The 14,733-nt window shown below is 43.2% G+C and overlaps 1 protein-coding gene across 1 annotated transcript in view; it reads left to right on the forward strand.

The window, feature by feature from the left end:
• Positions 1-4,855: 4,855 nt before the first annotated feature.
• Positions 4,856-14,733, forward strand: part of SEL1L (SEL1L adaptor subunit of SYVN1 ubiquitin ligase) — a 38,586-nt gene continuing 28,708 nt past the window's right edge. The window contains exons 1-3 of the mRNA XM_079988720.1: positions 4,856-5,050; positions 11,524-11,561; positions 12,275-12,500. Coding sequence (XP_079844846.1) covers positions 4,945-5,050; positions 11,524-11,561; positions 12,275-12,500 — 370 coding nt within the window. The 5' untranslated portion in view covers positions 4,856-4,944. The remainder of the gene's footprint in view (positions 5,051-11,523; positions 11,562-12,274; positions 12,501-14,733) is intronic.

Below are 14,733 nucleotides of genomic sequence, written 5' to 3' on the forward strand. Positions count from 1 at the left end.
TTAAAGGAGTTCAGGTCGGAGTTAGACATTATAAATTAAGAGCATTCGCAGATGATCTAGTATTGACTTTGCAACAGCCAGACACTAGTACTAAAAGAGTATTAGAACTAATTGATATATTTGGTCGAGTAGCAGGTTTTAAATTGAATAGACAAAAAACGAAAGTGTTGGAAAAAAATTTAACAATGGAAGAAAGAGAGAGTTTTCAGAATGAAACAGGCTTGGAAATAACAAAAAGGGTAAAATACCTGGGGGTAAACTTAACATCCAAGAATGTGAACTTATTTAAGGACAATTATGAAAAATGTTGGTCAGAAGTTAAAAAGGATTTGGAAATATGGTCAAGGTTGAAACTTTCCTTGTTAGGCCGAATCGCTACTATTAAGATGAATGTATTGCCTAGAATGTTGTTTTTATTCCAGACGCTGCAGATTGTGGACAAGATGGAATGTTTCAAGAAGTGGCAGAAAGATATATCAAAATTTGTCTGGCAGGGCAAAAAGCCCAGAATTAAATTTAAGATTTTAACTGACGCAAAGGATAGAGGGGGGTTTGCCCTGCCGGACTTAAGACTTTATTATGAATCAGCAGCTTTCTGCTGGTTGAAACACTGGCTACTTCTTGAGAACACTGACATTTTGGACCTGGAAGGGTATGACAATAGTTTTGGTTGGCATGCATATTTATGGTATGACAAGGTAAAGGTGTATAAAAGTTTTAAAAACCATATTGTAAGGAAAGCATTGTATAAAGTTTGGATTAGATACAAAGATTTGTTGGAAAGTAAAACCCCTAGGTGGGTGTCACCAATGGAAGCTAGGGAAGTTAAAAAGCTTAATATGGATTCTAAATGGCCAAAATATCATGAGATTTTAGAATACGATGGTGAAAGGGTGAAACTTCAGAGTTATGAGAAACTAAAGCCTAAGGTTCGAGATTGGTTGCATTACCATCAAATAAATGAGACGTTTAAACAGGACAGGAAAATAGGATTTCAGAAAGAGAAGTCAAAACTAGAAACAGAACTGTTGGAATCCAATACTAAGAACTTATCAAAAATGTATAACTTGCTGCTAAAATGGAATACACAGGATGAAACGGTGAAATCAGCTATGATTAAATGGGCACAAGATATCGGTCATGATATTATGTTTGCTGACTGGGAACAGTTATGGACCACCGGTATTAAATTTACTGCATGTAATGCATTAAGAGAAAATATTATGAAAATGATCTACCGGTGGTACATGACCCCAGTCAAGCTTGCAAAAATTTATCATTTGCCTAATAATAAGTGTTGGAAATGTAATGAGACTGAAGGCACTTTCTACCACCTTTGGTGGACCTGCCCAAAGGTTAAAGCTTTCTGGGAAATGATCTATAATGAAATTAAGAAGGTCCTTAAGTGGACTTTTCCTAAGAAACCAGAGGCTTTCCTCTTGGGCATGGTGGGCCAAGTGGTGTCAAGGAAGGATAGGACTTTCTTTATGTATGCCACTACAGCAGCAAGAATTCTACTGGCAAAGTATTGGAAGACGCAAGAACTACCTACTCTGGAAGAATGGCAAACAAAGGTGATTGACTTTATGGGACTTGCCGAGATGACGGGCAGAATCCGGGACCAGGGGAAAGAGACAGTGGAAGAGGACTGGAAGAATTTCAAAATATATCTTAAAAATAATTGCAAAATTGAGGAATGTTAGGATGTCAGGGGGTAAGAAGTAAAGAATTGCAGCAGTAAATAAAAAAACTTAAGAAACTTTTATGAAAGGGAACTAAGATAATGGACTTAAGGGTTGCTAAAGAATTATTAAACAAGGATGCAGGGATGGGGAGGTATGGGGAAGTCAAAGAAAGAAGGGTAAGAACCGATGAGTATGATGTGATACTGTTTTACATTGTTCTTTATTATATGTGTGGAAATTAATAAAAATTATTATATAAAAAAAAAAGAGAGTCAGAAGACACAGTACTATTTCATTTCAAACAAATGGGGGGAATTGCTCATATAAAAGTTGGCACAATAATCAGTGGTTAGGGAGAGCATTAAATATGAGAACCAGCCTTTTCTAGGCCTCAGGCAATGGATAGGCTTCAATCCCATACAGTGTCTATGGCATATACACTTGGAAGCAGGTTCCATTTAATCAAGAGGACTTTATTCTGAGTAAATATGCATAGGACTGTGCTACCAGTATACCAACCTAGCTTCTTCCTCTGATTTGTACATATCAACTTGGGGAAATTGCTGCTATGCTACAAGCAGACCTCCTTTTCTTGCAGGGTCCCTGTGGCTTTAATAGCTGCAAGACTTCACAGATGGAAATAGGGGCAGCCACATGTACCTGCAGCAGCTCTATTCTCCCACCTGCAGCATCTTCACTGTCAGAGGCACTATGCCTCTCTGTACCAAGTGGGGAGGTCACTGCTGCACTCATGTCCTGCTTGGGGGCTTCCCATAAGGATCTGGCTGGCCACTGTGAGAACAGGATGCTGGACCAGCTGAGCCATTGGCCACATCCAGCAGGCCTCTTTTTACGTTCATTTGATCTCACACACACCATTCCACTGTTCCTAAATGCCAAAATCTCATTTCTGGTTGTGCTATGTGGAGTTGCCAGCTTTCTGATCAGCGCTCATTGCTGTGCCTTTAATTGTAGTTTGATCACAGCATGGGGGGAAGTTGTTACTTGATAGTGACTGAAGATCCAGCTACAGGGACTGGTTGAAAAGTCGAGAACCCCTCACTGTTGAAGTTTTCTTCTTCGTCTCTGCAACAGTAAATATGCACCAGCTTCTGAAAGGAAGTGTGCTACTAGATAAACTGCAGCAGTTTGTACGATTAGTTTCCTAACACAGTGAACTGGTTTGCACATAATGTTAAACCATGATTTGTTAAGCTATGGTTATTAAACTATGGCTTAGCCTTATGTGTGAAAGGCAACAGTTGAGAGTGGGCTGATGAGACCTAGATGCTTGAAGGAGAAAGCAGCAGGCTGGGAGTAAGAGAGGCAGAGCGGCAATTGATTTCTACTGAGATCCGGGACAGTGACTGTGTGAGAAGCAAGACCCTCTTAGGGTGTTAATGCTGTGAGCCCTTCCGACATAGGCTCAGGTTGTACATTTGTGTCAATATATCATATATCATAAAGACAATCTGTGCTATGCCTCGTTCTAAAGGAAACACACACCCTGGGTAAGTGCCTGAAACCCCTGGACTCTCACACTGCTTGGAGACTGGGGTAGTGTGCCACAACATACATTTCTGCTGAGTTGTTGCTGATGCAGTTTCTGGTTTTAAAGTTCAGTTTCCACAGATCAGTGTTTCCTATATAAAAGTTGCTTATGTACTCCTCTGTTTATTCAGCATTCATCCTGATTTGCTGGGGGGAAAGTGTACACAGTAAAGTTATATCTGGTCTTTATTATGCATTTGTTCTGATTTGCTCATCCTGGCCGTTATACAATGATGAGTTATACAATGATTTGCTTGTGGGATGATTACACATCATCAGCCTTTGCATGCATTCATCCTGGTATTCAGAGGGCCAAAGGGGCTGGAGGGGGCTAGGCGTGCAGTCCAAATCATAGGGCGCTGGCTGCCTCCCTCCAATATTTGCGTGTTTAGCACGAACGTCTGAAGTGGACGGCTAACTGCCTTCGCACTCAGTGGACAGCTCCCACCGCCCACCTGCGACAAGGGGCTAAAAATGAAATATAGTATATTTCCATTTTCACTGAAAGGGAAATGTGAACTATTCAAAACTAAAGGGGAGGGACATATTTCCCTACATGAAAAATACCGAAGAAGCAAAGAGTATGGACTTCTGCCTTTGCTACTACCTTGAGGGGGAGGCGGGGGACGACAGCATGCTGTATTATCACAAGGAAAGGTAATAATTCACTATTCATTATTCCTGGAAAGGTGTCACTTCAAGCCTCACTAGATCAGAACCAGTTACAGGTAGGTAGCCGTGTTGGTCTGCCGTAGTCGAAACAAAATTAAAAAAAAATCCTTCCAGTAGCACCTTAGAGACCAACTAAGTTTGTTATTGGTATGAGCTCAGAACCAGGCTTTCAGAGAAAGCAGCTTCAGACAGTGGGTGTATCACTCCACTTATTTATCTCTACTGACGGCGGAGTTTGACTCTAAACTTTTGTGTCTCTATAGCTTCGTTTCTCTAATTATTTACAGGCATTGTGGGTAATGTAGTTTCCTTAACGTGGCCTTTGGGAAGGGTATCCTAGACGCGTTCGATACACTCGCGCGCCTTCGCACAATGCCTTCTGGTTATTGTAGTCCTTCCTGCTGCTCGCGTTGCCCTGCCTGTGTTAGGTGAGGTCTCCGCGAGATCAAAGGGCTAGAGTCTCAATGTCCTTGATACATCTACTTGCGGTTCAAGATTGCTCTTAGTCGATTCCTCCATGTAAGGGGCAGAGGTGGTGGAAGGACACCAGTGCAGGCGCCCGTATGAAAACAAGAGAGGGTTAGATGCAGTGCTCTTCAGCAGCATCTTCATGGCTCACGGCTTTCCATTAATTTAGCCGGGCTCTCATGGGTAGGGAACTTCGATAGGAAACCGGAAGCAATATGCTTTTCGTACTATATCTCTTTGGGCGCCGAACTTTGCGGCTTCCTTCTCCGCACCCGATTGGCCGGACGGGCAGGCAAGTGACGCGAACGTCGGCCTCGGCGGCTTTTCGTCCAATTCCGACAGGCCATGTCGAGGAACGGCTCGGCCAATGGGACCGCGGCGCTCTTCGACGCCGGCGGCTGGCCACTAGGAGCCCGGCTTGGCGCGGGCGGCTTGCTGAGGCGGTGGCGCGCGATTGGCTGGCCGCGTGGTTACTCGAGTGGGCGGGGCGGGAGCCGGGGCTCCCCTCGCGGCGCAGCGGCGTTGGTGTCTCTTCTCACGGCGGGGGAAGGAACCCTCGGAGACAGGGATGGAGGCGGCCAGGCGGGTCGCGGCGCCGCCGCTGCTGCTGCTGTGGGCCACGGCGGCGTTAGCGTTGTTGTTGTTGTTATCGGCTCCAGGCCTTGCCGCTGCTGGTCAGTAATGGCGCTCCTGGCGGGGCCTCGCCTTCCTGGGGCCGAGTTTGGGGAGGGGGAGGGAGTGACAGGCGGTTGGGAGAGGGCGGGGGGGCGGCGGCGGCCTTCACCACATAGGGGCTGAGAGGGAGGCCGAGGGAGGGGGATCTCCCCCCGTTACACCCCCCCCACCTGTCTTGCAGGGTCAGCATCACCCTCATTGAAATTGCTTGTACGGTGCCTTGTCAAATTAGGCTTCACCTACGCCATATGTCATGCTCCGTAGGGCACCTGGCATTGTGCTTCCCGGTGAATTTGGAGAGCAATAGTTGGGGGAGACCGGCCTGGTCTTCTCATCCATTGCCCGGAGAAGGAGCAGCTGCATGCAGCTTCTTGCTTGCACCTACCCTGCCATAGATCGCTAGGAAACTAAAAAACTAGTGCCTGAGTTTGCTGCTGCCGCCGCCGCCGCCGCCTCCCTCCCATCCCCTTTTTGTTGTTTTGCGGTAGATTGTAAGCCCGAGGGAAGGAGAGGTCTTGTTAATTGATCTCTGTGAGCTGATTCGGGCTAGCAAGTGGGGCGAAGATACTTCAGATGTGTGAATAAATGGGACTGTTGTAACTTGGCTGCACCAAGAGATGCAACCTTTGGGGACATGGCTGGCCCAATGCTGCTTTTCTTCTGTCTCCTAAATTACTTTTAAATTGAAATATTGCTGCCTTTCTTCTCTTCCGCGTCCCGTACACACACACCCACGCTGACTCAGGTGGGTTTATGTTGTGCAGCATAGCAGCACATTTGACATTTCATGAGTTGACTGAAGGTGTTTTCTTCTAATTCCCATGCATAACGCCTGTCACTTACCTATTCTTGCCACTTAGAGCCCTCCTGCCTTTGCCCGCTCCCTAACAGACGTTAACGTTCTATGCTAATAGATTGGTGGTGAGTGGCAGGGAGACAAGTGCGTTTAAACTTGACAAAGTGCACACATGGAATGTGTATATGGGCAAGGGTTTCCTTGTAGCCCATATTCTGTTTAAATAAGGCTTGTGTCTAAAGCTTGGGCAGAAAAGAGAGAAGACCCTAGACTCTACAGTATTGGAATGTAGGGGACTTCACGTAGCAGGTAAGCCACTAAGCTGCCTTGCTTGGACCATGGGAAAAGATGTTGGATTTTACTCCCACATACTTATGTAGGTGAATTTTGGCATCCCAGTGATTTCTTCATATGCCTCTCTGGTTCATTTGTTCCTGTGGGTTTGCTGGCAGGAGGCAGTGAATTCACTTGCTGGTGATGCAGCAAAGAGCCCAAATGAATTGGATACTCATAACAGATGGCACTCAGAGATTCATAACACTGGTCAGTGGGGCACAACTTTATTCATTTATTTAATGGAATTTGTATAACCACGTAATTGTAAAGACCTCTCAGTGGTTTACATAAAATAAAATATGCATTAAAGTTAGCAATAAAAGTCAAAGTTAAAAACAATCCAGCAAAAATCAAACTATAAATAAGATCAGTAGTTAAAATGTATTAAACGATGTATTAAAATACATGTTAGTGTTACATATCTGAATTGACTTGCCCAAACAAAAAAGTTTTTAGTAGGCACTGAAAACAATACAGCAGATGCATACACCTGCCTAATGTGAGTGTACAGGGAGTTCCAGAGTGTCACAATGAAAGTGATTCCTTATAAGTGCAGAATAACACTTTGTGTCAGATCAAAGTGAGCATTTATGGGGTAAGGCAATCCTAAAGTAAATGGTTCCATGCTGTTATGAGTTTTATATATGAAAAGTAACCCTTTGAATTTCAGATTGGCAGTTAATGCAGATCTTTGTACAGAGATAATGTCTGGATGGGCATGTAGCTGAGGAAAGATAAGGGGTTGGAGAGTGTCTGCATATTGAATAGCTAACCCAGGGGCAGTGGTTGCACGTAACTGGTTATTTTGAATGCATAGTGTACCTTTGAATGTATTTTACACTGCAACAACACCACTGCATGTATGTTGCTAAAACCAGAACACTTACTAATCCCTTTTTCATATGCACGGTAGCTCAATTTTATAGTTTTATCTCAGCCTAAAGATTCATTGGTCGTTTTCTTTTCCCATCCTGTTAAACAACTTAATGTGGAAGTTTTAATTACTAGCATAGCTGTCAACTTTTTCCTTTTCTTGCGAGAAATCCTATTCGGAATAAGGGAATTTCCCTTTAAAAAAGGGAAACGTTGCCAGCTATGAATTACTAGTACTGTGAGCAATTTTCTGTGCTACTTGGCAACTTATCTCAACCAAAGATATGATTAGCTGTTTTAAACTAGCCATCTGGACTTTTCCCATAAGTATTTTTTAAGATAATCATTTCTGTGAAGCAGAAGAAAGGAATCAATCAATGTGGCTAGTTGTTTTATGCAGGAAGTGTGTTTCAGGGTTCTCTTTTTATCCTTTACAATGACCAAGACACTAAAAAGGAAAGTTACCAAACAGTAACTTCTGCTCATGCAATGGAACTTCCCTTCCCTCTTCTTCCCTTCATCCCCCAATCTACTCTGGAGGGTTGAGAGAATCTCCAGAACGGATTTGTGAGGGTGAGGATGGCCGCAGTTGGTGTATGGTGGGTGGAGAAGTTCCATGACATGAATGGAAGTGGTTCTGCAGATGCAATGACTTCATTGGATAAGCCCATTAACATGCAATGTGTCATCCTCCTGTCTTCTGGTAGAAGCATTTTAATACTTGTGAAGTTTTGGTTGCCATACAGTAATTAACTTTGGAATAAGGTTTTTTAATGCAAACCCTTTCCCACAAAAATACCACATTTTTCTAGATGGATGTAGATTTATGTTACAGTCCTTGCATTTTGCAATTCATAAGTTAAACCCTGTGGTGATAGCCAACTAAATTGTATTCAGAGTCAGCCATTTGAAATCTATGGACTTAAGTTCAAGTTCATTTACTTCAGTCGGTCTACTTGACTTCATTAGATTTCACTCAAAGTATATTTAAAAAGACCAGTTGGCAAAAGTGCACAGCTCAAGACAAGACTGAAATCTGGAATTGGCTCTAGATATTCCAGAGTGTGTGTATGGTCAATTTGTCATAGGCTTCCTTAAATACTCTAATAACATGCTGACAAATACCCAAGATGGGTTTTGAAAGCATCAGTCATGTGATCCAGCAGGAAGTCTGCTCATAAAAGCCTTTCAGGGACAAGAACATCTAGTTTCTGTCTCTTCAACCTTGAGAAAGTTTATGGCACTTCCTGGAAATAAGGAATCAGAGACCGTAGCTATTTTGACTTTAGAGGTAATTTGCCTATCTTTGTTCCAGTTTTGTTTTTTTGTTGGGGGGTTTTTAAACAGCAATGTACATTTCAAGATGTCTCCACTGCTTCCCCACCCCCAAAAGAGCTCTCCAACAGAGACAAACACACACAAACCCGAAACCCAGGCTCCCAACCTAGCCTGGGGAACATCTCTTTTCACCCTGCTCCTGACCACACTACAGAGAGCAGGTGGATTCAGGGCTTCTGAATGCTACTTAAACACATTCCAGGCAAGAAGGATCCCTGCAAAGCAGACCCCTGCAACTACCAAGACTGCACCCTTGGTGTGCAATTCCTGCAGTGCTGCTGCCCATGCTCGACTTCTATAGTAGGCCTGCTTGGCATCCCCATTCTGGTATTCCCCATTCCCACATTGTTGCCCCCAACATGTCCCTGCTCAGTGTGGTTTAGGCCGCAGCTGTTTCCACAGCCACCAGTGCCACCTTCTCCCACTCTATGACTGCCACTTGCCCAACAGTTGGGCCACTTGCTGCATTATGGGAAGCAACCACTGAAGCTGGACCAACTCACTCACCCCTCAGTTGACACTGACATCAGATGTCACCATGACTCTGGAGGCCAGAGATTGACTGTCCTTTGGCACTGGCTCAGCACAGGGACAGTAGCCAGCTCTTCTCCTCTCCTGATTCTGGGGTTAGGTTTTCTCTTCCTGCAAATCCCATCAGCTATTTTGTGCAGGGTTCAATTCAGTTCAGTTTGACCGTGTGTGTGTGTGTGTGTGTGTGTGTGTGTGTGTGTGTTTCCCTGCTGGGAACAGGCACACTCAGTCAGAACTCCTTGAAAGTCCTCTTGCAGACAGCCCTGGGCTGCCCTTTGCAGATGCTGGCTGACTCTCCTTCCCACCCAGTCCTAGATTGCTCAAGGTGACTTGGCCTGGGGTTATCTTGACTCAATTTGGTCCAAGCCCAGATCAGCCAGTTTCAGTGTGGGGCTGAATCCAGTGCACAGCCCTGTTACTTTTGTGCCAAATATGGTTACAGTATTTTCAGGTGTTGTTTTTGTAAAATATTTTTAATACTATATTCAAACAAAAACCAGGAAGACATTACAAGTAATTGCAAGTGTAAGAACACTGATGGGAATGAGCATGTTATATCATATTGCTATCCAGAATGCAGAAAAGACACTTCTCAGTTTTGAAAGTTTTAGCCCACCATCTGGATTCAAAATGTCATATGATAGTAACCAAATATAGATCACCTCTACGTTTCAGGAACTATTGTGCCAAATTGGGTGATGGTCTCTTCAGAGTTGTCTCAAACGCCACAGTTTGGACTCATCACACCAGATTGGGTGGTCACATCAAACTGGGCAATGATACCTTCAGAGGCTCAAGAAGCACCTGAACCCATAGATGGACAAACCACTTTCCAAAACATATAATGGAAAGTCAAAATAAATATGAGCAGAGTAAGCTTCCAAATAGCCGTATATCAATACTCATAATTATAGGGTCCCTCACATTATTTTAAAAGAAATTTACTTTTTTTGTTGGGCAGATAAAATGTCAATCTGTTTTCTAGGAGTTTAATGCTGGGAACAGTAACAGAGTCAATGAGCCCTTCTCCACCAATTTTTGTTTCACATATCAATCAATTGTTGAACTTAAGGGAAAAACTGTTTAAGTACTAAAAAAAACCAGCTAAATAAACTTGACCTGTTTTTCTCCTTGCTTTGGAAAGAACATCTATTTGCTAACAATCAGCTGTGTTTGTCTACAACTTAATATAGAGCTTGTTCCTTCAGAGAGATGTTAACATGATGCAATGAGAATGAAACACTGCTTGCTTCACTCTTAAAGATACACATGAAAATACACTTACCAGTTCTGGTGGTTCAGTGGGTTCCATTTAAAATTATTTGTAACCTGATATTTTCTCTCTTTATACGTCTTCTTAATATTAGTCTGCTTATATATGGAATTTAATACATAATCACTTCAGTTTCATAGTTGTAAAGCAAATAAATTTTCAAAGAAAAATAGACCTTGTATCGTCATTGCAGTTCTTAAGCAGGGTTTTTTCCAGTGCAAGCAGAACTACTAATTAAAAATCTTGATGAAATCGTATCTGCTTAGGATTTGCACTGTCTGCCACTAGGTGACTTCTAATAATGTGGTATTACCCCCCCCCCCAAGCTGTTTCTACACCTCTTCCATGAAGACTCAAAATGATTGGCTTGACGTTAAGTAAAGCAGCAGGTTTAACTTTTATAGGTAAAACGAAACCAAAGTTCTCACTGCTAACCTGCAAGCTTTATGAAAACAGATAATATAAGATAAAAAGAAAGTATTTCTTTACACAGCACAGAGCATTTGGTTGATCACTGTAAGAACAGGATGCTAGACTAGATGGGCCACCAGCCTGATTCAGAAAGCTCATCTTATGTTATCAGTGTCCTTTCTGTGAGCTCTTCTATGAAATGATATTTTTTGGCTCTTCTGTGACACGGGTGGCACTGTTGTCTAAACCACAGAGCCTAGGGCTTGCCTATCAGAAGGTCGGCGGTTCAAATCCCCACGACAGAGTGAGCTCCCGTTGCTCGGTCCCAGCTCCTGCCAACCTAGCAGTTTGAAAGCATGTCAGAGTGCAAGTAGATAAATAGGTACTGCTCCAGCGGGAAGGTAAACAGCGTTTCTGTGCACTGCTCCGCTTCGCCAGAAGTGGCTTAGTCATGCTGGCCACATGACCCAGAAGCTGTACGCTGGCTCCCTCGGCCAGTAAAGCGAGATGAGCACCGCAGCCCCAGAGTCATCCGCAACTGGACCTAACGGTCAGGGGTACCTTTACTTATGATTAGTAGAGCTATAAAATTAAGAGCTTGTCTCTAATACAGTGTATTATTTCTAGAATATATTTTATACATTGCAGAGATCAGGTGCCAATAAAAGATACCAATATCTACAATCAACTTAAACTGTTGAGTGACATTTGGGATGGGAGAATAAGTGTTCTACCACGCTTTTGATGGGAGCATGATTTGTTCAGATATTTTGTTTTTGAAATTGTAAAAATTTACAAATTTAAACAGAGGCTTTGTGTGGCTGATACTTTCCAGGGGATTCCCGTTCTGTTCAATAAAATTTACATGCCTTTGTTCCATCTAACTTCTATTAAAGTACTATTTAATTTTGCAGATGAAGAAGGAACTCAAGAGGAGCCCTTTGAATCAAAGGTGAGCACAGAATCTCTGTGTGATTCTTGCTGATGAAAACCAATATGAATATTCCAGTTACCAACAGGGGACAAAAGAATTATTATGTGGAATGTAAAAAGAGCAATAAATATACATACATACACACAAGTACTTTAGACTATAATTATTATTGCTCCTTGACATGGAGCAGAAACAGTAATTTCAACGTGGATTTTAAAAAATGGTGGGCAAGATCCAGCATTGCATGAATGGACATCCAGTAGTGCAAAGAGTCTTCTTCATTCTGTCTTCCAAACCCTCCAGATGTCCCTGCTATGGCAGGTTGGGATACCCTCCAGAGCAGATCTTGGCGGGGGGGGGTGCGGGGGTTTGAGGATGGAGAGGAGAAACCAAAGTTCTTTTGCATAAGAAAATGGTCATAATCTGATCTCACCAAAAGAAATTTGGGGCTGGGGTAGGATAGTACAGCAGGAAATAGATGAGCTGCTGTGAGTAGAGAGCAGGTTTACATGTTAAATCAATAGACTAGATTCTGAAAGTAAGTCTGAGGGAGTGAACAGGGCACATATTCAAAATAAGAAGAATGCTCAAATCCTTTGACTCTTTGCATGCATTTAGTGTATGCCTAAATATGAAAAACCCCAGCTTTGTTTGCATTTCTCAAAAATCTGCATATGATAGGTGATCAGAAGCTTTTATCTACTTAATTCTCCCTGCTGCTCATTCCCTAGACAACCTTGCCTTCTGAGGAACAGGTGAAAGACCATTCAGCTGGAACCCATGTGGTAGCAGGTCAGATCTTCATTGACTCTGATGAACCTGAGTCTCACATTGAAGATGGAGAGAGTTTCAGAAGCCAAGAGGAGGAAAAGGAAAGAACTTTGGAGGAGCTAAATTCTCTAGAACTGTCATCCCTATTAAATAAGGATTTGGAAGAGGTAGAAGCACAAAAAGCAGGTAATCTTGGTTGGTTGGTTATAAGGTGCTTTGGATTGCCCTGTGCAAGATAAAAGTGAATTAATGACTAAATAAAAAAAATAAGTTTTGGGCTTGTGTTTCCCTGCAAGAATACTCTTTTGCTTGAGCTGTGTAATTGAAGTTTTATAACTTATCGCAAGTTGAATTTAAAAAATTAAGAGTAAAACTGGTAAATCTCCTCAAGAATAGTAGGAAATAGTGACCTGTGGTCTCAGCTTTTCACTGGCTTGATGTGGTTTATTCAGTCCATTAATGGTGACAAATACTATTCCTTGGGTTGCATCAGTTTCAGTGGTAGAAGATCCAATTCTTCTCGTCGAAGTTTGTTTCTATTCATTATAGAACATAAAGCTGGAATAAGTAAAGGTAAAGGTAAAGGTACCCCTGCCCGTACGGGCCAGTCTTGACAGACTCTGGGGTTGTGCGCCCATCTCACTTAAGAGGCCAGAGGCCAGCGCTGTCCGGAGACACTTCCGGGTCACGTGGCCAGCGTGACATCGCTGCTCTGGCCAGAGCCAGAGCCAGAGCCGCACACGGAAACGCCGTTTTTTACCTTCCCGCTGGTAAGCGGTCCCTATTTATCTACTTGCACCCGGAGGTGCTTTCGAACTGCTAGGTTGGCAGGCGCTGGGACTGAGCAGCGGGAGCGCACCCCGCCGCAGGGATACGAACCGCCGACCTTTCGATCGGCAAGCCCTAGGCGCTGAGGCTTTAACCCACAGCGCCACCTAAATAGTCCCTTTTGATACAGGTTTAAAGTGGTACTGCTTTGTTTAGCTGTGTAGTCAACCCCCTTTCATTCCTTGCATTCACCACAGGGCTACAGAATCAGTTGGTTTAGAATCATAGAATTGGATGGGTCATCTAGTCCAGGAATCTCAGCTAAAGATCCAGGGTTGCCATACGTCCAGAATTTCCCAGACATATCCAGAATACTGCAGTCAGCAGCAGTGTCTGGGCAAAAAAAGCTCAACTCCCTCCTTAACAAACTCCAAGGAAGGAGAGTCCACAACCTCCCATGGAAATTTGATCTAAACAAAACTGGCAAAAAGAGAATCTTCAAATGTTTAAAGACCAGTTGGCATTTATGAGGATTTGAACTTTAGGGGTAGGAATGGAAGGCTGTTTTTCAGCTTGTTAGTTGATGGTGAGGAAAAGTACAAAATGTTGATGGAGCCTACTTAAGGAACAAGTCTGCTTTTCATAGCTCAATTGTAGGGCTGCTTTGCACCAGTTCTAGCTTTAATAAGGGGAAGGCTTGTGGCAAGAGGCAAGCGGCTTGTGAGTCTGCAGAGCCTCTTTGGTTGCAATCTCTTTATATGAGAATAAAGCCAGCTGAAGATATAAGATTGCGCTGTTATGGTCTTAAACGTGGAACTGAGTACAAGGAAAGCAAATGTGTATAAAACTCTCAGATATTTCCCACCTCTAGAACATTGATCTAGAAGAGCATTAGAGAGGTTTAAGTGTAAAGATATGCAAAAATCTGTTTATTTCCAAAGAACAGCCTACATGGCTATTTTATCATAGTTAACTGCATTCTACTCTTACGTTTCAAAATGAAACACACTCTACAGTATCTGTAAATTGATTCATATATGTTGTTGTTGTTGATGATGGTGATAATAATAATAATAATAACAACAATAACTATAAGTAGCAGTAATAGTAGTAAAAAACGGTAAAGGACCCCTGTATGGTTAAGTCCAGTCAAAGGTGACTGAGGTGTGGCACGCATCTTGCTTCAGGCCGAGGGAGCCAGTGTCCACAGGCAGCTTTCTGGGTCATGTGGCCAGCATGACTGAACCGCTTCTGGTGCAATGGAACACTGTGATGAGTGCCAGTGTGCACAGAAATGGTGTTTACCTGCCTGCCACAGTGGTACCTATTTATCTACTTGCACTGGTGTGCTTTTGAACTGCTAGGTTGGCAGAAGCTGGGGCAGAGCAACCCTGTCGTGCGGATTCAAACCGCCGACCTTCTGAACAGCAAGCCGAAGAGGTTCAGTGGTTTAGACCACAGCGCCACCCACTCCCTGGTGGCGGTGGGTAGTAGTAGTAGTAGTAGTAGTAGTACTAGTATACACACAAGTCACCACTGTAGTTTAACTGGCAAGTGGCTGACAGTTTTTGTCCATTACTGTCAGATACTCAGTGCAAAGAATATCCAGTGTTAATAAAGTGTATTGAACCTGGAATCTCCCAGAGGTTTG

This window comes from Podarcis cretensis (assembly GCF_951804945.1).
Source record: "Podarcis cretensis genome assembly, chromosome: 1".
Lineage (NCBI taxonomy): Eukaryota > Metazoa > Chordata > Lepidosauria > Squamata > Lacertidae > Podarcis > Podarcis cretensis.